Consider the following 24,760-nt stretch of genomic DNA (forward strand, 5'->3'; position numbering starts at 1 on the left):
GACTCCAGGACTGGTGCTGTATCTACTGTGCTACTTAGCTGCCCAATGATAGTTGCAGGATTCAGAGATCAAAGAAAACAACATAATGAAGCAGAAAGAATGTTGGATTCCTAGTGAGATGACCTGAATTCAAATTCCAGCTTTGCTGGTTACTGCCTGAGTGACCTTGGGTAAGACATTTATCTTCTAAGTCTCAGTTTCCTCATTAGTAAAATGAGGGTATCGGACTAGAGCAGTGCTTCTTAAACTGTATATCTTGACCCCATATGGAGTCACGAAAAATTTGGCAACAGTAAAAGGTTTCTGAATGCACAACGACCAAAAATTAATCCAAAATCAAATCCGTAGTAAATCTTAGGTATTTCTGGCAGCGCTTGCCCCCCCAGCTTTGCACAACTTCTCTGCAGCATTGTTTCTGAACACAAAGCATGTGCACTTTGCACTGCACATGCCCTCAGGCCACACAATGCCAAGGAACCCAGCAGATGCTGCCAAAACACAAAAAAGGGTTGAGAGTGGAGAAAGTTTAAGAAACCCTGATATAGAGGGCTTCAAAGGTTCCTTCTAATTTTAAATCTATGATCCTACTACCTAGAAATCATTTAGTTCAACCTTCCTAATGAAACAATTGAGATTCAGAGAGGTCCAATGTCATACAGTAAACAACAGAGTTGAGTTTTAAACCCAAGTCTTCTGATTCCAAATGTAGGATGCTTCTCAGTACAACGTACCTGCTTCTACCTAGACACATATGAGAGTTGACTGTTTTCTTAATATGTTACTATTTATTTGCTATATTTTGCCTTTTTTTTTTATGAGAGTCTTGAAGATGTCACGTCTCAAAATCCAAGGTTGTTGGAGGAGGATCTAGGAAAACTTTGTCTCCAATTGGCTAGAGTAGCAATGACTTACAAATAGGGGATGGATGGTAGAATGGGAGTGGGAAGAGGCCTTAGAACTCATTTGATTCAGGGGTTTTTAACCTTTTCTGTGTCATGGACTGCTTTGGCAGCCTAGTGAAGCCTATAGACCCCATTTTCAGAATAATGTTGAAAAGACAAATTCCCAGACTCTGAACTGTTGATTTTACTCCACACCCCTTACTTTACAGGTGAGAGAGCAGAAGTTTAGGGAGGTTGTGTGATGTTCTCATTTACATAGCAAGTAATTGCCAGAGGGCTCCTAGCTCCTGGTCCATTGCATTGTCCATTATACCACACTGGCTCTGGTCCCATCCTGTAGCTGTTCTTCTTCTTTAGAGCTCTTTGTTTGCATCAATATAGCCTGAGGTCATTGCTGTGCTGTGATGGGGCTCTGAGAGTGGTCACATACAGTTGGGTGACCTGCCAGTGGGGCCAGCCTGACACAGGAGGACCCCTGTGGGAACTAGACTCTGATCACTGAGGTTCCTTCTATCTCTGTCAATCTTTGATTCTCTCACCCCCAATTTTAATTTGCCTTTAATAAATTCTGCTTTTAGTTTATTTTTTAAAAAACAACAACAACCAGGTCAAAGTAAAGGTCTTCTAACTCAACTCAACCTTTCTGAATGAATTTTCAAATTAACTAAATAGTATCTGATTGTTAGCTATACGAGAGGCAGCATGGTATAGTGAATAGAGGACTGGCGCCAGTGTCAGGAAGGCTAGGGTCCAAGTGTTACCTCTGATCCACATTGGCTGTGTGAGCATGGGCTCACTAACTTCCCAGCACTCCCAGACAGCTCCCTAAGACAAGAAGGTGCAGAGAAGTAGCTGATCTGCTTTGGTAAGGAAATTCCTTAGGAGGAGCTCCCTCAATTGATGAAATCACATGTCTGGACACACACACACGTACGCATGCACACTCCTATATACGTCACACATATGTATGTATATATGCACCTGTATATATACACACACACTCTATATCTATATATACATGTGTATGAATGTTGGGTATACACATGTGCCCCATGCGTATATGTATATACATGTGTGTTTAGATATAGATATATAAAACTTGATTTTAAGTTGAATTTGATTTCAGATTGAAGATAAAAAGGCCACATAAATCAGTGCGAAAAAAATGCCACATTTAGATTAAGGAAACTTGGGTCTAACACTAGCTATGTAATCATGGACAAATCACTTAACTCTCAGCCTTAGTTTTCTCTTATTTAAAATGTGGGTAATATTCATTTTGACTGCCCGATTCATTGAATTGTTGTGAAGAAAGCAATTTGTTAATCCTTTAAATGCCAAGGAAATGCAAATTATTCTTATGATCCTGATCCCCCAGCGCTACAAGGGGCAGTGGTTTGTGTACTTCCACACAGAGAATTGTCACTTGCTACATTACCATTTTAAAGCTCTGTTAAGCCTTTAAAATCTAAAAAGAACGACTCTGTTGGTGACAGTGGAAACTGACAAGGGTCCTTTCCTTGGGATTTCTTCTTTAGTCAAACTCAACGGCAGCTGGTGGTATATTGGTTAGAGACCCAGGCCTGTAGTCCAGATGACCTGAGTTCAGACCTAGCCTTAGATACTTACTAGCTGTGTGATCCCTTTGCCTCAGTTCCCTCAACTGTAGGATGGAGATAGTAGTAGTACCTACTTCCCAGAGTTCTTATGGGGACCAAATGAGATAATATTTATAAAGTGCTAATAAATGTTTGTTCACTCCTTCAGACAGTTCCTTCTTTTCATTTCCTCCCCAATACTTAGAAAAAGATTTAATTTGTAAAGAAAATCATGAATGAATGAATGAATGAATGAATGAATGAATGAAAAGAAACAAACAAACGAACAAAAACGAACATTTATTAAGGGCATGCTATTTGCCAAGCACCGGGAATCCAAAAACAGAAACAAGGATAGTTCTGCTCTTGGGGATATCATAATAATAGTTATAAAATTCCCTCCATAGACAGAGAAATTGCAAGGAACCTTTACCTCCAGGGGCCCTGTTTGCTAGAGTCAGTAAGGTGTCTACCAGAAGTTACTACTCTCGGATATATGTGCTGGTCACCACTAAGGTTCTTCTGAGGTGTCTCTCTCCATCTCCCCACCACCATCCAACTGATCCAAGTTTGTAATCACAGAAAGAACATAGGGAGGTTTAAGGGTGAGGCTGATGCATTAATAGGAAATGGATTGGGTGTTTGGATACAACATGTTGTTCCCTGCCCCCCACCCCCACCTCCAGTGAATGGGGAGGGTATGGAGTACTTGCTGGAAAGGCATCCACAGATATGAAGGCAACTGCCCTCACCAGTTTGACCACATTTGGCCTTAATTAGTGCCAGTGTGGTGGCTTGTCAAGATATATGTCCCTAGCTACCTTTAGATCAGTAGATTCTTAACCTGAGAAATATGTGATTGATTTTTTCTATCTTATATTTATGGCTATAGCTATGGATCTAAAATAACTATATTTCAGTACAATTATTTTGCATTGTAATCCTATGTATTTTATTTTACACATTTTTTAAAAATTTATTTTATTTTTAATTTATGGAATAAAACAAGCATTTCTATAACATAATACAATGTAAAAGATGACTGCACGTGAAACTTCAAATCTGCTATACACAACTTGCTATTCCTTTCAAATATACAACAAAATTAACATGTTAATTTCTTTTTTTTCCCCTTTTTTTCCTTCCCTCCCCTCTCCCACCCCAGCCCTAGAGATGGCCACCATTAGACACAAATAGGTATATACATATATATGTGTAGTACACATACACATACATACATAAATATATATGTATGTGTGTATATGCATATGTGTGTGTGTACACACACACACACACACGTATGGAGAGAGAGAGCATTTAAAAACAATATTCTGCAAAACAGTTCATAGGCTTCACCAGACTGCCAAAGGGGTCCCTAATACAAAAAAAGTTAAGAAACCCTGGGGCTATTAGGGTAGTGAAACAGAGGGGGTCCTAATGCAAAACCACTGCACTTTTTGAGTTTGTCCAAATGTAAATGAAATGTCTTCTCCATTATGCCAATTAGGAAATCACAACTGGTGGCAGGAGGTGGGTGGAAGTAAACCTGGCCCTCTTCTTCCCTTGCATAACATTGCACTCATTTTTTGGATCTGAGTAATCTGTCTCTTTGTGCATAACCAGGTACATCAATTACTTTGATTTCCCATTTAGATGAAATGGAATTAAACAAATTCAAGATGAAGGCAAAAGCCAAAGTGCATATTTTATTCTATTCTATTGGACATAACACCTTCAGGCTCCATGTATCACTGAAAAAGCAATAGTCATACATTCGCTAGAAAGACTGCTCTGTTTTTTTTTCCCAGTCAAAAGCATTTATTCAGCACCTTTGAGGCTGACCTTTCTAGATAAAGGTTAAAGAGGGCATCCTGCTCTCCCGCTGCACATCCTCTGGCAGTCATTGTCAGAGATGAGGTGCTGGGCTGAGTGATCCATGGCTCTGACTCAGGAGGGCATTTCCTCTTTTCTTATTTTGTTCAGCATGTGTATTATGGAAGGAGTAGGGGGTGGAGGAAATCTGTATAAAGAAGATACATTCCCTTCTGTATCCTTGTCACTTGGTCAAGTAATTCCTGAATTTTAAGAGAATGGTGGGTGGTAATTTGATAGCCTCAACACTTAGTATGGCAGGTCATCTTGGAATTAACTGGTAGCCAACTCTGATAATGCCCAAAGGGACTATTTACCAATATTCTGTTTGTTTGAATCCAGTAGGGAATCTGAAAGAGTTCAGCCACCCTTCAAGGGATGAGACACTGTGAAATCCTTGGCTCCCATCCTTGCAAGATCAGCCTTTGGAATCATTGCTACTCTTCACAAATATTTAACACACCCTTCCTGTCATTATGCTGCTGAGTCATGGGAACAAAGTTTTAAAGCCGAGTGATCTCTTAGAAATCACTTAATCCACACCATATCGTTTTACCAGTGAGGAAACTGAGACCCAAAGAGATTAGATGACTTGCCCAAGGTAACATAGGCAATGTCACATTTGAACCTATGTCTTCTGACTCCAAATCCAGTGCTTTTCTGCCTTCTCTTTTCTTTGCCCTTTCTAAAATGACAGAAGTCAATGGACTTCTCTACATTATCTTCTCAAATGACTCTTAATTTCTTAAATTCTGTCTCTTAATAAATTCCACCTTGGATTACCTGAAGGAAAACAGGAAGCAGACAGTGTTTGTCTTCCTTTCTCCTACTCCTCCTCCTCCTTTCCCCTTTTTCCTGGTGTCTCTTCTGTTTTTCAAGTGCCCAAGGGACACTTAGTCTTTCTCTACTCTTAACAAAACTTTTGCTTGGGGTAAGGATTCCAATATCAACAATTGCTTGATAGTCTGATTTTAAATCAGTGTGCTGTCTATCCCAGCCTCCTACTCAGGATAGCAGGCCAACCCAGCCTCCCAAGAAGAAAGGCCAACTTTGCTTCTCATTGAGAAAAAAAGTAGTTTTAATGTTTAATTCTAAGCTTGAGTTCCTTAACGTTACCGTGCTGAATCCCTCTCTAGAATGCTTAATCATTTCCAATTGCTCTGTCATCTTCTGGAGCTTACCTCAGTATTCCTTCATCATATTGCCTAGAACTGTCTCCCAAACTTTTCTGAACTGTCTACCAGATCTTATTGCTACCTCGTTCTTTCCCCCTCTTCCCACTCCTTTCCCCATTTTCTGATTGTATCTATAATGATTTAGCATCTTTGGGTTTTTTTCTTCAGTGTTTCATGGATTTATAAGATTCAGAGCTGTAAGAGCACTCCCAACCCAACTCTCTCAGTTTACAGATGAGGAAACTGAGGACAAGAGAAAGAAATTGAGGTGCCCAAGGTTGCACATATGGAAGCAGCTGCGCTAAAATTGGATTCTGTGCTCTCTAGGTCTCATGCTTCCAATGAAGAATTCTTTACTCTTCGCAATGCTGTCTCAATGGTCTTATTTACCCAGTTTATTAGAGAATGAGGCCAACCATCCTCCAACTAGTACGATTCTGCTAAAACCTTGTGTTCCTCACTTAATAGTTTATATATTCTAGAGAATTTTGCTATTCAGTAAATTTTAGTTCAAAAAGACTTTTCTCAGGAATTGTTATAAAAATAAAAGTATTTCTGATGGAGAAATTATGGTCCTGGGTATAATAAAATTACCTTTAAGAAGAGAACGTGAGGGGCAGCTAGATGGCATAGGGGATAGAGTCAGGAGGACCTAAGTTCAAATCTGGCCTCAGACACTTGACACTTATATTAGCTGTTTGACCCTGGGCAAGTCACTTAACCCTGATTGCCTTACCAAAAAAGCAAAAAAAAAAAAAAGAGAGAGAGAGAGAGAAGAGAACATGTATTAAAATCGAACATTATAAGAAAATAATGTTCTGATTAAGACAAATAATTCTCAAAATATTAATAACAACCCTTGTTCTTTTTTTATGATGCAAAAATATTAAAAGTGAAAATACACATGGTACCAGTACTTAGCGTTGAATTATCCCCCTTATATATGAGTCCCCCTAATGATCTCTAAAGCTTTGGCAATTGAGTTTTTCACCAGCTTCAAACTGTTTAAACAATTCATTTATGTCTAGAGTTATTATTTTAACTTTTTGTATATTTTTCCTATTACTCAAATTTATTGCTCCCTTTCCAGACCATTTTACCTAGTAATAGTGGCACAGTTACATCATCAGGTTGAATGTGATAAGAGTACATCAAGCTAAGGACCAAAATGTCCAATTATTGCTTAACAATGGAAGCTTGCCCAACCCTCTACCCCCCCATCTTGCCATCTACTAGGGTGTGTAAATAAAGTGTACCTTCCTTGACTGTTTTGTTCCCAACCTAATAATTTATTTATTACTGTTTTCCAAATTAAGTCTCTTAGCCAATCAAAACACTCTTTGTGAAGCCTGGCAAGATGATCAGTATTGTTAGACATTAATTAGTTGCTTGCCTTTACTAAAGCATGGTCTAGAGGTATTTAAACACTGTTCCCATCAGGAGAAGTAGGCTCAAGTTGACAAGTGTAAGATGGTCATGGGGACATAGATTTAGAACAGAAAGGGACCTAACTCTATAAATTGGAGAATGAATTTATTCTAGGTCAGAGAAAGGCTTTTTTTTTCCATTTAAGATAAAAGAACAATATTCTTTCATTGATACTGTGTGGCTACAGACCAAGGAAGAACAGAGTCTTCAAAAACTTAAGTTGAGGGTCACCCAAAGGGCAATGGAGAAGTGCATGGTGGATGTCTTAGGCCACAGTGCATTACCAACCAAGAACTGCACTAGAGCAGCTGCAGAAAAGATGTCATCAGAACGACGTTCCACCAGAGAAGAAAGGCTAGTCATGTGGCAGGAATGAAGGGAAAACCATCAGAGCCTGTGTGCTCCATTGGTGTCTATTCAATGTCAAGAGATCCAAAGAAAGGCCCCCAGTAAGTGGGATTTGCCCCTGTCCCTGAAGGATTTATAAGGGAATGAGTTTGGGGAGTTGTACAGGATGAGAAGACATGAATGGGTTGCAGTGTGCATTAATTCAGGGAGTACCTGCATCAATGAGATCAAAGAACCTTTTAAGAATCAAAAAGGAGACCTGAGAATGTTTGAAGGCAGAAAGGAAAGATTCCATAGATTGAGAAAAAGAGAGGAAGAGATGTGAAACAAAGCTAGGGTCCATTAGAGGTAGGGGTGGGGTTGGAAGAAGCCTTAGCAATGATCATTCAAGAGCCTCTAAGATTCCTGGGGCTCAGGGAGGACAAGTAACTCGCCAGACAACACAAAAGAATACTTATTGACATTGTCATAGAAGCTGGTGTGTTGCACCACGTTGCCATCAGGTGAGAGGACAATTGATCAAGAGCACAGGTGGGACCTTTTGCTTCCTGAAGAAGGCGGCTACTTCTCTTTGATGCAGGGCAAGGACAGGAGAGAGTCAAGGGAAGATGAAAAGGTCTTGAGATGGAGTGAGACCAAAAGCTTAGCTGGCCTTGATCTCAGTAAAGTAGGAAACTGGATCATCTGTTGCAAGTTCAGGAGTCAGAGCTGTGGTTGGAGACTTGAGAAAAGCAAAAAAGTCTTGGAAGTACTCCTGTGGGGAATGTGATAGGGAACCAATAAAGAATGAATAAAAGGAGTATCAAGCAGCTTTGGGGCCAGGAATCATGATGAATTTGTGGAAGGTTTCTTTAGCTGGGTCACCAAACAAAACCCAAACATAGAATCATTTCCTTTTCTGTTAAGCCAGAATATTAATTTTTGTAGAGTGATTCCTTGGTAACCTATTGAGCAGAAAACAAACAAATACTAAGTGATTTTGGAGTGTGACGGACATAGCAGACATAGCTCAATCAGGACAATGAAATGAAAAATTATGTCTTTCAAGATCTCAAAAACCAGTTAATGGAAGGTACCATAGAATGGGGGTGTCCTGTGGTAGGGTGTCTATCCATCCCTGGCCAAAAAAACCCCCAAAACTACTATTCCATCAAGTGATACAATCAAAATGGTGCTTAGGAGTCTCAGTTTCTGCTTTTAAGACACAGAGGGAAAGCCAAATTTAAGATTACATTTAGATTTAATGGACAGCAACCTCTCTGTGATCAGAAAATGAGGAAATGACTAGGGCTTGTAGGATTTAGAGGTAGAAGACACCTTAAAGGTCAGAGGGTAGAAGAAAGAGCAGTGAGTAGAAGTTGAAGAAAGGTAGATTGCAGAGTGAGGGTAGGGGGCAAAATGGCACATTCTGGTTTTGTTAAGGAAAATTAAACATACTTATCGACCAGGGCATCTCATCAACTCCAGGCCTCTCTGCCTCTTTCAGGACAGTTCCTCTCCTCCCAAGAGACATTATTCAAAGAAAGGAGAGACTCCATCTTGTATTGGTATTTTTAAGTCTATGGATAGGGTACTGGGTCCACTTTAGTTTTGTTTTGTGGTTCCAGGACAAGTTCCTAAACAGTGAGTGAATATAAGGACAAGGCTATGAGGAAACTCCCTCATTCAATGGGGTTTTAGACTTAGCTGATTGGAGAAATTGTCTTTTAAGTTTTACTGTCATGTACAAGATGAAGAGGAAAATCTGACAGACCCAAATGTTGCTTATTCCCTAGGCCCTGTCTGGAAAGGAGAAGGGTGTGTGAGATTAACTGATACAGAGGTCGTACTGCTGGGAGACCTTGGCCTATTTAAAGGGTTCCACTCTGCCCTTTACAGGAAAGGAAACAGAAAAGCCCATTCAGGAGTGTGGGCGTGGGTGTGATTAATCTGACTCAGGCTGTTCTGCTGGCCCTTTCCTTAGGACTGCATTGTTTTCAGGAGGAGTTTGGGGGACGGGAAAGGGGAGAGAACACTTCCTCTGGCTTGTAGAAAGAATTATTCCTGAACTCCTAGCCTGTCTGGACACCAATTCCTCTTCCCCACCCCCACTCCCTAACACAAACTCACTTTTTCAAGATCTTTGGGTAGCTTTAAAAATCAGGATTCAGGATCAACTTGGCCAGTCTCTGACCTCTTTTAGGCATGCTTACAAAATATGTCATTTGGGGGCTAGAACGCTAGTCTTGGAGTTCAGTTTGAATTCTGTCCCAGCTATTTATTAGCAGTGTGAGCCTAGACAAGTCACATAAACTCTGTGTCTCCTCTTCTGTAAAATAAAGATGTGTCTGGACTTCATGACCTCTAAGGTCCCTTTTAGCTCTGAAGTTATGATCCTGTCCCCAAGGAGTATTCACATACCCAGTGCCTAGCACTGTGCTTGGAACACAGGAGACATTTCATAAATACCTCTTCATTGATCGCAGAGGAGAAAGGAACAGGTGTGAGACAGCATGAGAAGATCACTCTTTTGATTGCCCTGTTTGATGGAGAGAATTTAAGATTGTACCTTCTTTTCCGACATGGAGAGGCCACGTCTCTTCTACTGGCGTTAGCAGTCCTAAGGCATTCTGGGAGTGTTTCTTGAGTCTTGTTTTCAGTCCTACCTGTATGCCTGACCAAAGCTGCAGGGTATACAGGCAATACAGGGAATTGTTATACATGTGGTTTGTTAGAAGTCAGAGATTTTAAAAAAGAAAAATGTCATCATCGTCATCATCGTCATCGTCATCCTCATCCTCAATCATCATTTTGCTTAGTGTAGTGGATAGAGAGCCAATTTGGAAGCTACAGATATCCAGATTGTAGTCTTCACTTTGATACATTACTGTCTGTTTGACTTTGGGTTTAATTTAACCTTGCAGGGCTGTAGACAACTGTCTAGACTGTAAGCTACAGAGAAGGTGTAGACCTGCATGGGTAGATGGTGGTTCCTCACCTAAGGAGTTCCCTTTACTGATGAAATTACAAGTTCAATCGCTGTTCTTTAACTCTGTCAGACATATTTGCGGAATTACTTGTACCTGTAACACTGGATGTGGGATCGTAGATTTAGCTCTAAGAGGGACCTTGAAGGGTCATCTAGTCCAGTCCCCCTATTTTATAGATGAAGAAATTTAGGCCCAACGTGACACAGCTAGCAAATGGCAGATCCCAAATTTGAACCCAGGGCCTCTTTTCTAATGGATGAATGAATGATAAAGCAGTTACTAAGCCCTTTCTGCGTGCTAATGCTCTTTCTGTTGCTTCTCTCGGCTTACTGTGCTAGGAAGGGGAACAATGCGGGTGGGTTTCTGTTCTCTGACATACTAAGGAATTCCTGGTGCTCTTCTTGCAGGAACCCCTCATGGTTCTGGTGGGAAGACTTCATTAGGCTCCCAGGAGTCCAGTACACTCTTCAGTCAGCCACCACCCGCCGGCTCAACAGCCATCCAAATGAGCCTGTATGACATGAGGCGAAATGTGTCTGAACTCCGGCTCCAGCTCCGTCAGATGAGGGAACTCCAGGTATGAGATCTAAGTTGACTGATGCACCATTGAGGCACCATGCTTCATGTTGTTGTCCGTCTTTTGTTTTCAAGGAGGACCAGCGGCATCACAGGTGATGTTTGATTTGTGTGAATTGGATTTAAGTGAGGCAGAGTTACACGAAGTCGTCAGCCCCACTCTCTCTTCTTGAGTCATCTAGCTGGTTATTGAAGCCTTTCTCTTCCTGACATGTCATCTCTCCTTTGTCCCTATCCGTCCTGGGTTTTTTTTCTCTTTCATCTTTCTCATATGGGAAAGACAAACGACACAAGTAGTATAGGCTTAACTAATGGAGAAAATTTGACTTTTAAGTTTGACTGGATTGCGTGAGATAAAGAGGAAAACCTCACCAGCCAGCCTTAAAATGAAACTATATGGGAAGGGTTAAGACATAGCTCTAGGCAGGAGGGCATGTGAAGTTAACTGATCTAACTCCTCCTGTATACAAGGGAGGCTTTGGACCGTGCTGAAGCCTGAAGGAAAGGCCAACAGACCTTCAAGAAACTTCTGTCCTGTGATTGGCAGTTTGTCCCAGCTGTTCAGAGGGCTGTTTAGGGGGTCAGCGTAGGCCCCTGTAAGAAAGCATGAATATGAAAAATACAGAGGAACATGGGAGTCCTGACTGATGCCAAGTGAAGTGAGCAAAATAGAATCAGTGGCATGAGCAGTGTCCTCAAATAACACAAACCCCTTGAATATGCCAAGGCTGGTGCATCGAGATCAAAGGAGGCTATTGCAATAGTCCAAGCAGGTGGTGATGAGAGCTTGAGCTAAAGTTGGTCCTTAGGGTATAGATAAAAAAGGTGGCATATCCCTTTTCCCATTCCACTGATAAAGGATATCTCAGCAACAACAGTTGATTCCACCTCTCTTGGCCAGCAACGCTCATAGACTTAGTCCTTGAGAATTATGTACTCTCAAGGCCTTGCTAGATAGAGTGGATATTCCTCATTTTAAATGTAGAGAGATCATACATTTCTAATTCCTCTACATTGGGGAACACTAAAAGCCTTAATATTACAAATCAGTCAAAATAAAGAAACAGTGACTCTGAGTCAAGATGTGCTTGGTGTTTGGCTGGGAACTGTATAGATATGGCATTAGATAGACTGAACACTCAGAGGTCCTGCCCTATCCCTGACCCAGAGGAACTCGTAAGAATTTTGTTGTTGTTCAGTCGTATCTGACTCTTTGTGACTCTCCTCCACTATCTCTTGAAGTTTGTCCAAGTTCATGTTCATTGCTTCCATGACACTATCTATCCGTCTCATTCTCTGTCATCCCCTTTTCCTTTTGCCTTCAATCTTTCCTGACATCAAGGTCTTTTCTAATGAATCCCACCTTGTCATTATGTGGCCAAAGTATTTAAGCTTCACCGTCAGTAGAAATAGCCTGAATTAATTTCTTTCGGTACTGACTGATTTGATCTCCTTGCTGTCTGAGGCCCTCTCACAAATCTTCTTCAGTAACACAATTTGAAAGTGTCAATTCTGTGACTCAGCTTTCCTTCCAGTCCAGCTTTCACTGCCGTACGTTGCGGCTGAAAAAGGCTGTAGCTTTGGTGATATGGACCTTGGTGGGCAAGGTGATGTCTCTGCTGTTTAGTATAGCACCTGAAGGTTTGCAGAAGGCTTTAGGGGTGGTATCTCATGTGATTCTCACAATAACCCTGTGAGGTAGGTGCTATTATCACCTTCTGGAGGAAGCCAAGGCCCACAGTGGTGAAGTGACTTGCCTAGGATGGAGGCAGAATTTGAACTCTGGTCTTCCTGACTTCAGGTCCAACGTTCTATCTAGGATACCACCAAATGAGGTCAAATCACTTTTTCTCTAGAGATTCAGTTCCCTCACTTGTAAATTCAGGAGGCTGACCCAACTTCAAAGGTCACTTCCGGCTCTGAATCTGTAATCATATGAAGATTAGTCCTCTGTGGCATACAAGATCTTTCCATGTTCATGAGCCTTTCTGACTGATAAAGTCTATCTTAAGGCAGTATCTGAGTAGAAAAAGCAGGCCTCTAGGCTCTGAGGAATTGGGTTGAAATCTCACCTCTGATGGTTACTACCTTTTAACTTGGAGCAAGTTACTCAGTCCTCTGGGCCTCAGTTTCCCTTATTTGTAAAATGAAAGGGTTGGACTAGAATACTTCTGAGTTCCCTGCCAGTTCAAAGTCTGGGAAGGTATTTATTTTTTAGGCAATTGGGATTAAGTGACTTGCCCAGGGTCACACAGCTAGTAAGTGTCAAGTGTTTGGTCAGAGGCTGGATTTGAACTCAGGTCCTCCTGACTTCAGGGCCAGTGCTCTATCCACTGCGCCACCTCCCTGCCCCAGGTATTTTTCTAATTTCATTAACCTGAAAGGCTCCTTGCTTTGTTATTTCAAGCTTACCTCCTGGAGTGAGCTAGCTGCATCAGCCCTCTATTTTTCTCATGCAGCTTAACTGTAGAGGAGGGAAAATGTTTCCTTTTGTCCTCTAAGCCAGATGAGCCAGAGCAGGGTAGGTGGGTTAGACAGCAAGGAAGAAGTAGTATCATCCTTCACTTCCTATGACCCTCCTGTGGATTAGAGAATCTTGTCCAACTGATGCAAAGCAGCGCTTCAGAGGGAGCAAGGCTGTTTAATCCCTGGCATTATGTTTATTTTGAAAATCTGCAGCCATCTTGAAGAAACAAGCTGTGAATAGTGCCAGCCTGAAAGACTATGGTCTCTTCCTGAAAAGAAAAGGCTAATTGGGCTGTGGGGACCTAGGGAGGTGTCCCCAGTGTTTTTCTTTCTCCTACCCTTGGTCAGTCAAAAAGCATTGACTGTGTGTCAGGCGCTGGCAATGTAAAGACAGAAATGAAACATTTCTTGCCTACCAAGGGCTTACATCCTATTGGCAGTGAGGAAAAACATGGATACATATATAGTTATTTACAAAATATTGGATCATGGGTTTTATTGGCATACAAAAGTCCTCTTACTGATAGAGGTTGGCACCTTCTATGTGATGTACAATCTTAGCTGCCCAGAGTTCTGAGAAGGTGAATGACCTGACGTGACCAGTGTGTCACTGGAACCTAGATCTTTGTGGCTCCATCAATCGAACCATGCTGCCTTTTGTATGATGTATACACACACATACAATTTTTATATGTGTGTATATGTATATACATACATACATACATATAATCATATGCATACACGTGTACATATATGTGTATACATGTAAGTATATTTATATGTATGCCTATACACATGTATGCATATGTCTCTGTGTTGTGTATACATACACTAAATACAGTATATACTAAATACATTTACACGTGTGTATCTACATGTATAGATATGCCTATGTATGTATCTATACATGTAGATATACATATGTGTGTGTCTACCTATATGTAGGTGCACACACCCACTCTAAATACAAGATAATTTTAAGGAGGAGGCATTAACAGCTAAGGGGATCAGGAAAGGCCTTGTATAGGTGGTGGTGGACTGTCACCAGCATCTGTAGGTCTCAGTGACAGCTCTTGCTCAAAACAGACTCAGCTGAGAGGGTTTGAGCCTTACAGAAAATCCGTTTCAGTGACAAGACCTTGAGTCTTTTGGGGTGGCATTTTTTTTAATTGCTTTTGCATAAAAGAACCTGCCTCTTCCTCTTCAGCTGCCTGTTTCAGTGGCTTGCCAAACCTTTTGTGAACTGCCTTGGCTTCATCTTTCTTCTGGGTGTGTATCTATGTGTACGTGTGTTATCTCATCCATTGGAATGTGAACTCCACCAAGGCAGGAGTTTGCAGTCCTGTATCTCTAGCTTTTATCCCAGTACCTAGCACATCATAGGTGCATGATATTTCTGTTTGTTGTTGATTGATTTAATTGAAACAGAGCACCTGAAGATTGAACTGGATAGCAAGACACCCATCTTAACTATACAACTTATTTTATTGGTCTTGAGGAATAACAAAAACAAATCACATTTATCTAATGCTTGGTATGCATTATCTCCTTTAATCAACCATGATACATCATCTAAAACAAAAGCCTCCGCCTTTCAGCATCCTTGGCCACTCTGACTCTGGAAAAAAAAGTCTTCCAAGCCCCCAAAATGACTGCCATAGATTGGGACACTTCTGAAGTTGGTAGTGCAAGTACGCAGAGTGTACCCACTTTGCAGATGAGAAAACTGAGGCCCAAAGAGCATAGGGAAGCCAGCCTGCAAAACTGTCTGCTGATTCCAATGCCAGTACCATTTCCACTCTCCCAAACTGCCTTCTCCTCTTCTTAGCTTTTACTAGGTTCCCAGATTTGATAACTAATTAACAAAATATGTAATTACATCCAGGAGTTCACTTGGGCAACAGCTTTGAAGATCATATTTGTTTCTGGGCCAGGCAGGAGAAAAATACATATTTTGTTTCTGAGCCCTTCTAACCTCTGCATTCTCTGCCCTCCTTCCTGGTGTCTGGGCTTATAATCTGTTCAATTGACTTCTCTCTGTGATTTCTGTCCTTGCCTTTTGTGCAGCCTATTTAAGACAAAAATAGTTGAAAATAATTAAGCTACCTCAGCATCAATTCTCCTTCAGTAAGTATATAATATGCCAGGAAATGAGAGCCACCCCAAAGCTAGTGGAAATTCAATGATGTGGCTGTCATTAGTGGTATATGGGGACTCACTAAAATAGCCTTGAAAGTACAAAATGGAATTAGAAATTCAAATATACTCTGAACTATGTTATAAAATGGCGAAACTACTTGAAATCCTCTGTGCTTGGCAACGGACTACAGTAATCAGATAATTAAATCATAGGAAAATCCCAGGCTTACAGAGCATATCCTATTTGTAGATGAGCATTTCGTTTCCAGAATTGGTGGATTATTCTCAACAATAGAAACTTGATGCAGATGTTGGAGAGGGGAGATGAGGGGATGGAATGGGTGGGCAGAGGAGAGCAAAGAAAGAAAGGGAAGGAAAGGGGAGGGAAGGGGAGCAAAGGACACAAGAGGGGTAGCTAGTTCTAACCAGGACCTAGGACCTACATAGGCCAGGGAAGAGGCAGCCTGGAGAAGAGAGGCCATCAGAACCTGGTTCCAGTGATGCCTGGTTGCTCCTGGGGCTGAAAAGCTCACTCTTAGGGATGCATGTTCATACTCCAGGTAAAAGCTATTCCTCACTGACCTACCTCCACTAAAAGGAGGAACATTAGCAAATAAGGCATTTTTCTTGGGACAAAGAGAATTAGTTGAAGACCTACACTCCATCCTCCTCTTCTCTTGTTAAAACAATAAGACAACATTTATGACAGTTGTGTTCACTATGTAACTATAATGTATAATAGACAATAAAAAATTTATGGAGGGACCGCTAGGTGGGGCAGTGGATAGAGCACCAGCCCTGGAGTCAGGAGGACCTGAGTTCAAATCCAGCCTCAGACACATAAAACTCACTAGCTGTGTGACCCTGGGCAAGTCACTTAACCCCATTGCCTCGCCCCCCCCAAAAAAAAATTTGGAAAAAAGGGCCCCCACCTTCAAGAAACTTAGATACCAGTGATTATCTCTGCAATTAACAGTTACCAGGAAGGTAACAGGTGTAAGGTATTTTTTTCAGTAATAGTTTATCTTGAGCATTCAGTCTCAGGCACGGAATTCACCTAATAGATAGAACACTGGCCATAAAATGGCAACCATTTATCTAGGCCTCTGTGGTTTGCAAATCACTTTGTAGGTAATTTCATTTGGTCCTCACAGCCCTGTGAGGTAGGTGCTAATATTTGCTCATTTTATTTGCATTCTGTGTGTGTGCGCGCGCGTGTGTGTGTATACGCGCGCGTATGCACACGCGAGCTATTTTTATCCTCATTTTAGAGGTGAAGAAACTGAGGTAAAAGGGTTTTTGCACTTTGCCAGGGTCATTCAGCTAATGCATATCTGAAGCAGGCACTGAACTAGGTCTTCCTGTCCCCAAGTCTCTGTTCCACCACCTAGCTTCCTTTATGTGGTATGATTAAGTATCAAATGTTCAGTAACAAGTCATTAATTTCCATGATTAATTAATTTTATTTTATTTTATTCTGAATTTATAAAACAAGCATTTCCATAACATAGTAGAATAGGAAACAGATGATCACACGTGAAACTGCAAATCTATTACATACAACTTACTATTCCTTTTTTTTTTTTGGCAAGGAAATTGGGGTTAAGTGACTTGCCCAGGGTCACACAGCTAATAAGTGTCAAGTATCTGAGGCTGGATTTGAACTCAGGTCCTCCTGACTCCAGGGCCATGTTCTTTCCATTGTGTAACCCAGCTGCCCTTTGCTCTTCTTTTTAAATACATAATAAAGTTGTTACATAACTTTCTTCCTTTATTTTCCTTTTTTTCCTATTCCTTCCCCCATCCACCTGCCATCCTAGAGATGGCTACCATTAGACACAAATATGTATATTTATGTAATGTGTGTATGTATGTATGTATGTGTGTGTGTATATATATATATATATATATGATATATATATATCAGAATGAGGCACTGTTTTATAGTAAATAGAACACATGGCCTCAGAGCCAGAAGCCCTGGGTTCAAATCTCACCTCTGACACTTACTGGTTGTGTAACTGTGATCCTGGGCAAATCACTTGACTTGTCAGTGTTATAGGCAGCTGTAAGTCAGGGGTCTTTAACTGAGGGCCCTGAACTTTTAAAAAATTATTATTATTTTAACACTTGTATTTCACTATAATGAGTTTCCTTTATATTTCTATGTATTTTATTTTATGCATTATTCTGAGAGGAGGTCCCTAGACTTCACCAGATTACCAAAAGCATCCAGGATACAAAAAAAAGATTAAGAACCTTTTCTCCAAGGCTACAGTTTGCACTGGCAGAGGGAGTTTCCTCATCTGGAGATCGCTCTGTATCAATGAAGTCTCCAGTCCAGTCCTAATTCCTAAGGAGAAGTTCTACCCACTCCCTCACCTCACCCCCACCTTCAGGTCAAATATTATAAACTATAACTAGGGCAGCTTGTCTGAATTTACTCCTGGGTGGGGTTGGACCAGGGGCTGGGCAAGAGAAGAGGTTATCTTCTAGGTGGCAGTCAACATGAGGAAGTCCTTTGTCATTTTTGTACCTTTTTCATAGCTGCTACCTAGGTGCTAAACTCTTTTATTTCTGCCTTGCTTGAAAGACTGCAAGTTTTATCAGCATCCTCTAAATTTAGTTCCTTGGGACAAAGATTAGGCAGCCTTACCTTGGTTATAGCTCTTCTTTCTATTATAGAAGAGGCAACTTGAGTGCTAGAAAGAGGAAGTAATTTGCCCAAGGTCACTCAGGTTGGAAGTGACACAGCTAGAATTTGAACCCAGATCCCCTGACACCAAGCCCAGTCCTCTTCAAGTATGCCACGCCGCTTCTGTGCCTCTGGCTACTTCCTCCTCCTTACCTCTGTAAAGTAATAGAACTAGGCTGTTGTGAGACATGTCCTTTCTCCAAAATGCCAGATAGGGGTGGCTCTTCCTAAGGCAGTTTCAGGGACATTTAGCCCCTGGGCTGAGGGGGGAGAGAAGCATTCCAAAGAAAGGAGATTATGGACTGTCTCTGCAAAACCAAAAAAGATAGGGCCCAGGAGAGGTAGAGCCTACCCCCTCACCCCACTACCCACAGTACTCTGTGTTCCGATACAAGGGAGATGATTCTGCACATACTGTTCCATTTATCGAGACTTTGCAGAAACTCACTGCTCAAAGAGGGAGGAAGACACAATATTTCTGAGTGAGAAAGAAACATAGGTCCAACCCAGAGTCCTTAAGTTTGGAATAATAAGTTTGGGTTTGCCAGGGCACCTTAGGGGGCTTTTTAGGAGATAGTGCCTTGGAGCAATGAGCCTGAGTCTCAGTCTGTCTACTCACACCCCCAGGTGGTAGAATTGAAGATGTGCGCCTTACAAAGAGTTAGCCAGCAAACATACCACTGTCTACACTGTCCAGGGTTTCCATTTGAAAGTCTCCTGTTTAAACTCAGCCATCTATGAAGCCACATGTGGCCCTAGAATGACAGAAGGGAAGGGGTCACGAACTGAATCAGGTGCCCACATCCCTGGGACAGGCTTTTCCTGGAGCTAACATGTGCTTCCCTGGGGAAGCAAAGGACTGTCTGCTTCTCTTACGACATGCTTGTTCATCTCTTGGCCACAGGCTTATAAATAAGGAAAGGGTAGAAATAAGCTGAAGGAATTTTGGAGAGAAGGTAAATGAGGCATTTTTCATATTCCAGCAGAGGGACGTATTTGCAAAGCTTCATCGTTTTAGAGCTGGATCTTTGAGGTCAACTAGTCCAGCCTTCCTTCCCCACCTCCATTTTCAGCTGGAAGGCCAGCTGCCAGGCCTTTGTATCAGCCTTCCTGCATGCCTGGCATGCAGGCTCTCCTCACCTGTATCTTTTGGAATTATTATCTCCCTTCAAGGTTCTGCCGGGAGGCCATCTCCTCCAAGAAACTTTTACTGATATTCAACTCATTTTAGTGTTCTCTCCTTCAGGTTATAAGGTATAGGTTCATGGGCTTATAATGTAGTCTATCCCCATCCCCATTGCAATAGTCTTTGAGCTGGAAGAAACCTTAAAAGTCCAATCCTCTCATCGTGCAGATGAGGTTCAGAGATTTTAAGTGATGCCCAAGTAGCAGTCTGGATTGGAACTCAGGTTCTCTTCTTTCAAATCCAGCCTGCCCTTCAGGGTCAGGGCTGTTTTCGTCTTGTCTTTAGATCCCCAAGGCTCAACAGTGCCTTGCCCCATAGTAGATGCTTAATAAATCTTTGTGAAATTGAATTGAGTTGCCTAAGGTTTCATTGGCCAAAACCACTCATTTTACTGATAACGAAACTTAATCTCGGAAAGGTTAGATAATCTAGGTTTATTGATTCAGAGCTGGAAAGGCTCTTAGAGGAGATTAGGTTACAGGCAGCTCTGTGAATTCAGTGAATAGTGTGCAGGCCTTGGAGTCAGAAAGACCTGAGTTCAAATGCTGCTGTGAACACGTATTAGCTATGTGATTCTGAGCAAGTCACTTGTGCCTCAGTTGGCTAATCTGTAAAATGGGCATCATAATAATAGCACCTACCTCATAGGGTTGTTGGCAGGATCTCATGAAATAATATATGGAAAGTCCCTGAAAAATATTCCAGTGATACATATTACTATTAAGTGGCTTGCCCCAGGTCCAAAAAGAAGTCAATGTCAGAAATGGCATGTGATCCTAGGTTCTCTGAATTTAACCGCCCCATGCTGCCTTATAATACTTCGTGAGAGCACCTTAAAGTTTTTTCATTTCTTCAAAGCCAAACCCCCTTCTCTGGCTTATAAAGTTTGGGGACTAATGAAAATGGCTCTTTTTATTTTAGCCAACAGAAACAATGAATAGAGCTTATGGGTTCGAATTGTAAATCCCTGGATGAATTAAAGCACTACATCTCTATTCCTTCCCTCCAGCACAAGAGGGTACTGAGCTAAATCCCAGGAATTGAAAGGAGAGAGGCTTCACCTAGCCGACCCCAGCCCTGTTCCCCACCATCCACACCCTCTTGTATTCTTCCTTACATGGTCATATGGGGGTATGACAAAGGGCAAAGTGAAATCGTACGATGTTGGAGCTAGAAGAAATCTTTTTTTGTCTTTGTTTTTTTTTTTGTTTGTTTGTTTGTTTTTGCTTTTTTAGGAAATCGGGGTTAAGTGACTTGCCCAGGGTCACACAGCTAGTAAGTGTCAAGTGTGTGGTCTGAGGCCGGATTTGAACTCAGGTCCTCCTGACTTCAGGGCCAGTGCTCTATCCACTGCTCCATCTAGCTGCCCCTAGAAGAAATCTTAGAGATCATCTAATCTAAACCTTTTATTTTACGAATTAGAAAATGTAGGCCCAGAGAGAAATGACTCCTCCAAATTCTCATGTAATTAGTCATTACAAAGCTGGCATTGGTACCCAAGTACTGTACCCAGGTCCATTGTCTTCACCATCCTGCCCTACATCAACAGGTTATCAGCCTGGGTTTCAAGGTTTAGACCCAGGAGAGAAGGCCCAGCCCCTGGTAGGCTGTGCCCCCATCTATTAGTGATCATTCAGTTATACCTTTGTGACCCCTTGACAAAAATCCCATCAGAGGTGTAGGCTGTCTTGGAGAGATCTGAAATTTGGATTTTAGATCCAGTGACAAGTCAGAACAAATGTTGTAATGCCTCAGAAACAGACATACTTATACATAGATCATTTGAGTCAGTTTCAAGAATCTTCTAAAAGAAAAATAAAAGCAGCTTCAACAATTAAAAAAAAACCCCAATAGGATTAGAAATGCATATAATCCAATTTACATAAAGACTGTAAAATAAAGCTCCAGGTGGAGACCTCTTCTTTTGTATCTGTATTCTCAGTGTCACTACAGAGAGCAGACTATGTGCCCCTGGGCAAGTCATTTAACTAACCTCTCAGTCAGTTTCCTCACAGGGTTGTTGTAATCTAAGTCCTGACTTTAGCACTACTTGATACATCTAAGCAATCAATTAATAAACATGTATTAAGTACTTGTGTGTCAGGCACTGTGCCAAGCCCTGGGGATACAAAAAATGGCAAAAGCCAGTCCCTGCCCTCAAGGAGTTTACAGTCTAACGGGGGAGACAACATGCAAACAAATAGATACAAAGCCAGCTATGTACAGGATAAATAAGAGATAATTAACAGAGGGAAGGCATTGGAATTAAGAGGGGTTGGGAAAAGCTTCCCAGGAGCTGGGATTTTCATTGGGACTTAAAAGAAGTCAGGGAAATCTGTAGAGTGAAGGAGGGAGAGCATTCCAGGCATAGGGGGCAGCCAGAGAAAATGCTTGGAGCCAAGAGATGGAGTGTCTTGTTTGTAGAACAACCAGACCAGGGTGAATAGAGTGAGCTCTGTGGAAGGAGAAAAGGAAATAAGTCTGGAAAGGGAGAAAAACACATGAGACAGAAGGTCCTTCCTAGTCCAGTCCAGTCTAGTTTGTTCTGGTTTCCCAAGAAGGAATTATAATAATGCCTAAAAAAATAGGGCTGCATTCCAATAAGGTCCAACTTGAAAGCATGTTGAAATGAATTAACTTTAAGGATAAAAGGAAAGGAAAGGAAGGCTTTTGCCTCTTTAATTCATGTGTTCCTCAGAGGCTTCTTACTAAGGACTATAATACTGCAACAACAATTTCCAGACAGTACACACACAAAGCCTCTTAGCACTCAGCACTAACCAGCCTATTGCCTCATTTGTCTTGGTCCTCTATGTGCTTCTCCAGTATTTGGCCATGTAATACTAATCAGTCCCATTTCCAGTATAGAAAATAGAAATCCCCCTTCACCTCCTCTAAAGTATTCTGTGAGATAGAGGCAGATAGGTGGCCCAGTGGATAGAGCACGGGTCTTTCTTAGAGTCAGGAACAACTGAGTTTGAATCCTGCCTCAGACACTAACTACCTGTGTTGTCTATATGACCTGGGGCAAGTTGACTCTTCCTCAGTTTCCTCATCTGTAAAATGGGGATTAGCATTTACTTCTTATTATTTTGAGGATTAAATGAGATATTTGTAAAGTGCTTGGCAGATAGATTTTATATATATATGTATATGCATATATATATTTCTCTATGGATAAATACACATATGTGTGTTTCTAGAAATTATATAAATGTTAGCTATTTTTAACTATTGCTAGTCTTTTTTAGGCTCATAGGGTCATGTTATGTCAAATTTGAAGGGATCTCAGAAACTGCCTAATTAAATATGAGGAAACTGAGGCCTAGAGATGTTAAATGACTTTCCAAAGGTCATACAGGCACTAATGTGAGAGGCAGGATCTGAACCTAACCCTCAGAGTCAGCCTTCTTTCTACTGCTTCTTTCTCCTGTGGAAGGATGAAATTTAACAGTTAGATAAGCTTCAGGTCCTACACTGAAATATCCCATACAGTCAGCAGAGTACATTACAAAGGGCCACAGGATTAGGGGTTGGGAAGCAGATTTCAGATGCCACTTCTATCACTCGCTGCTACCTGTGTGAGGTTGGACAAGTCACTTAACCCTTTTGGGCTTCAGGTTCCTTCTCTGTGAAATAAGACTGTTGAACTAGATGACCTCTAAGGTCCTGTGTAGCTCTAAATCCATGACTAGAGTTCCTGACATACCACAAGTGGATATTGGGCACCTTCTGCTGCTTCTGTCCTGCTGCTAAGCTTATCCATCACCATCAACAAAGGGAGACCTATAAGGATAGGAAATGCTGTGTAGGTATCTAACCTGAATCAGAGCATCAGTATTCCAAAACCAAATGCAAATGATATCTGGATTATCCACCATTAGGTTTTTTTCCAGGCATCCATTTGCACCCTGGACCACTGACAAATCTGTCTTTATCACCAGCTCTGAGATGAAATATGGCAGCTGTGAAATGGAATGGCGAATAGTAGTTATCCCAGAGAACAAGCAAGACAGTAATAGTTAATTGAAATTTCAGGGAAACATTAGATAGGTAGACTATAATGATTGTGTTGAAGGCAGAGTAAATGAATTGACTTGATGGATGAATTGTCAAAAATTGCAAGGTACATGGCAAACACAAAGTTTGGACACATCTACAAAGCAGAGAATTCTATGCAAGTGGCCAAGTATATCTGAAACGTGTGTCCCAGAAATGGAATGTTGTCAGTATCAAGCTTAATGGGTAATGGCTCAATGCAGGTTTTCTGTCTGGAGTCTACCAACCAATCAGCCAGCCAGTATTGCTGTTATCAAAAGCCTTCCATGTACCAGTCATTGTACTAAGTTCTGGGAATACAAAGGCAAAAAGTGAAACAATCCCTTCCCTTGAGAAGCGTACATTCTATCAAATAACAGCATGTACACACACACACACACACACACACACGCACACACACAGCGCACAAACAAGGTAATTTGGGGGGTGAGGCACCAACAACTGGGGTTCAGGAAAGGTCTTGTGCCTGTGCAAAAGCATGTAAAAAGGAGACGGAATCTTGTTTGAGGTGTAGCAGCAGAGAGGACAGTTTGGTCAAATTATAAAGGGTGTAAAGAGGAGTTCCAAATGATAGGAACAGCAAAGTAGGCTGGAGTCTCATAGAAAAAGCTTTAAATGCCAAACGGGGGAGGTTGTATTCAGTCCTGGAGGCAATGGGGAGCAGCTGAAGATTTTAGAGCAAGACAGAAACATGGTCTCAGGATTAAATCTAACAGCTATGTAGAGGATGGATTGGAAAGGGGGCGGGGAGGAGGGGTGGAGACTGAGTTCAGGGAAACCAATGAGGAAAGTATTGCAATAGTTCAGGAGACAAGTAATGATGACCTGAACTAGGGTGATAGAGAGAATGGAGGTGGTTTTAAGAGATGTCGTCGAAGCAGAATCCACAAGTCTTGGCAACTCTAAGCAGGTGGACCTTTAACTAACTACCTAAGGAGAGGGCAGTCACACAATCATATGAAAACTGTATGGACAGAATTAAGTATGAGTAGTTGATGTGAAAATACTGTGTTAGCACCTAATTCGCAAGCAGATTTAGAGCCCTTTTGCCACCAAAGGTTGATAATGATGATAATCCTGAATTGCTGTTTCACACATTGATGAGTGTGTGCCTTGAGGTGGGCTAAGCTGTGCCATAAGCAGAACATGAGAAATCACTTCTCCTCAGTTTGAGCTATTCTGTAGCAGTGACAAGAAAGCTATCGGTAACATTTTGTATACATTGGATATGATGCAGTCAGAAGGGAAGGTACTCAGTTTCTTCCAAACGGCAGAGTCATGTGAGAGCTACACACAGAATATAGGAGCATAAAATTCTATTTGTCAGTTTCCTTCTGAAACTCACAC

At 41.5% G+C, this 24,760-nt stretch overlaps 1 protein-coding gene across 1 annotated transcript in view; it reads left to right on the forward strand.

The window, feature by feature from the left end:
- The window catches only part of KIAA1217 (KIAA1217 ortholog), a 536,845-nt gene that overhangs the window by 508,041 nt on the left and 4,044 nt on the right, over positions 1–24,760 (forward strand). The window contains exon 9 of the mRNA XM_027847866.1: positions 10,700–10,869. Coding sequence (XP_027703667.1) covers positions 10,700–10,869 — 170 coding nt within the window. The remainder of the gene's footprint in view (positions 1–10,699; positions 10,870–24,760) is intronic.

This window comes from Vombatus ursinus, unplaced genomic scaffold (genome assembly GCF_900497805.2).
Source record: "Vombatus ursinus unplaced genomic scaffold, bare-nosed wombat genome assembly UNPS02005459.1, whole genome shotgun sequence".
NCBI classification, from domain to species: Eukaryota; Metazoa; Chordata; class Mammalia; order Diprotodontia; family Vombatidae; genus Vombatus; species Vombatus ursinus.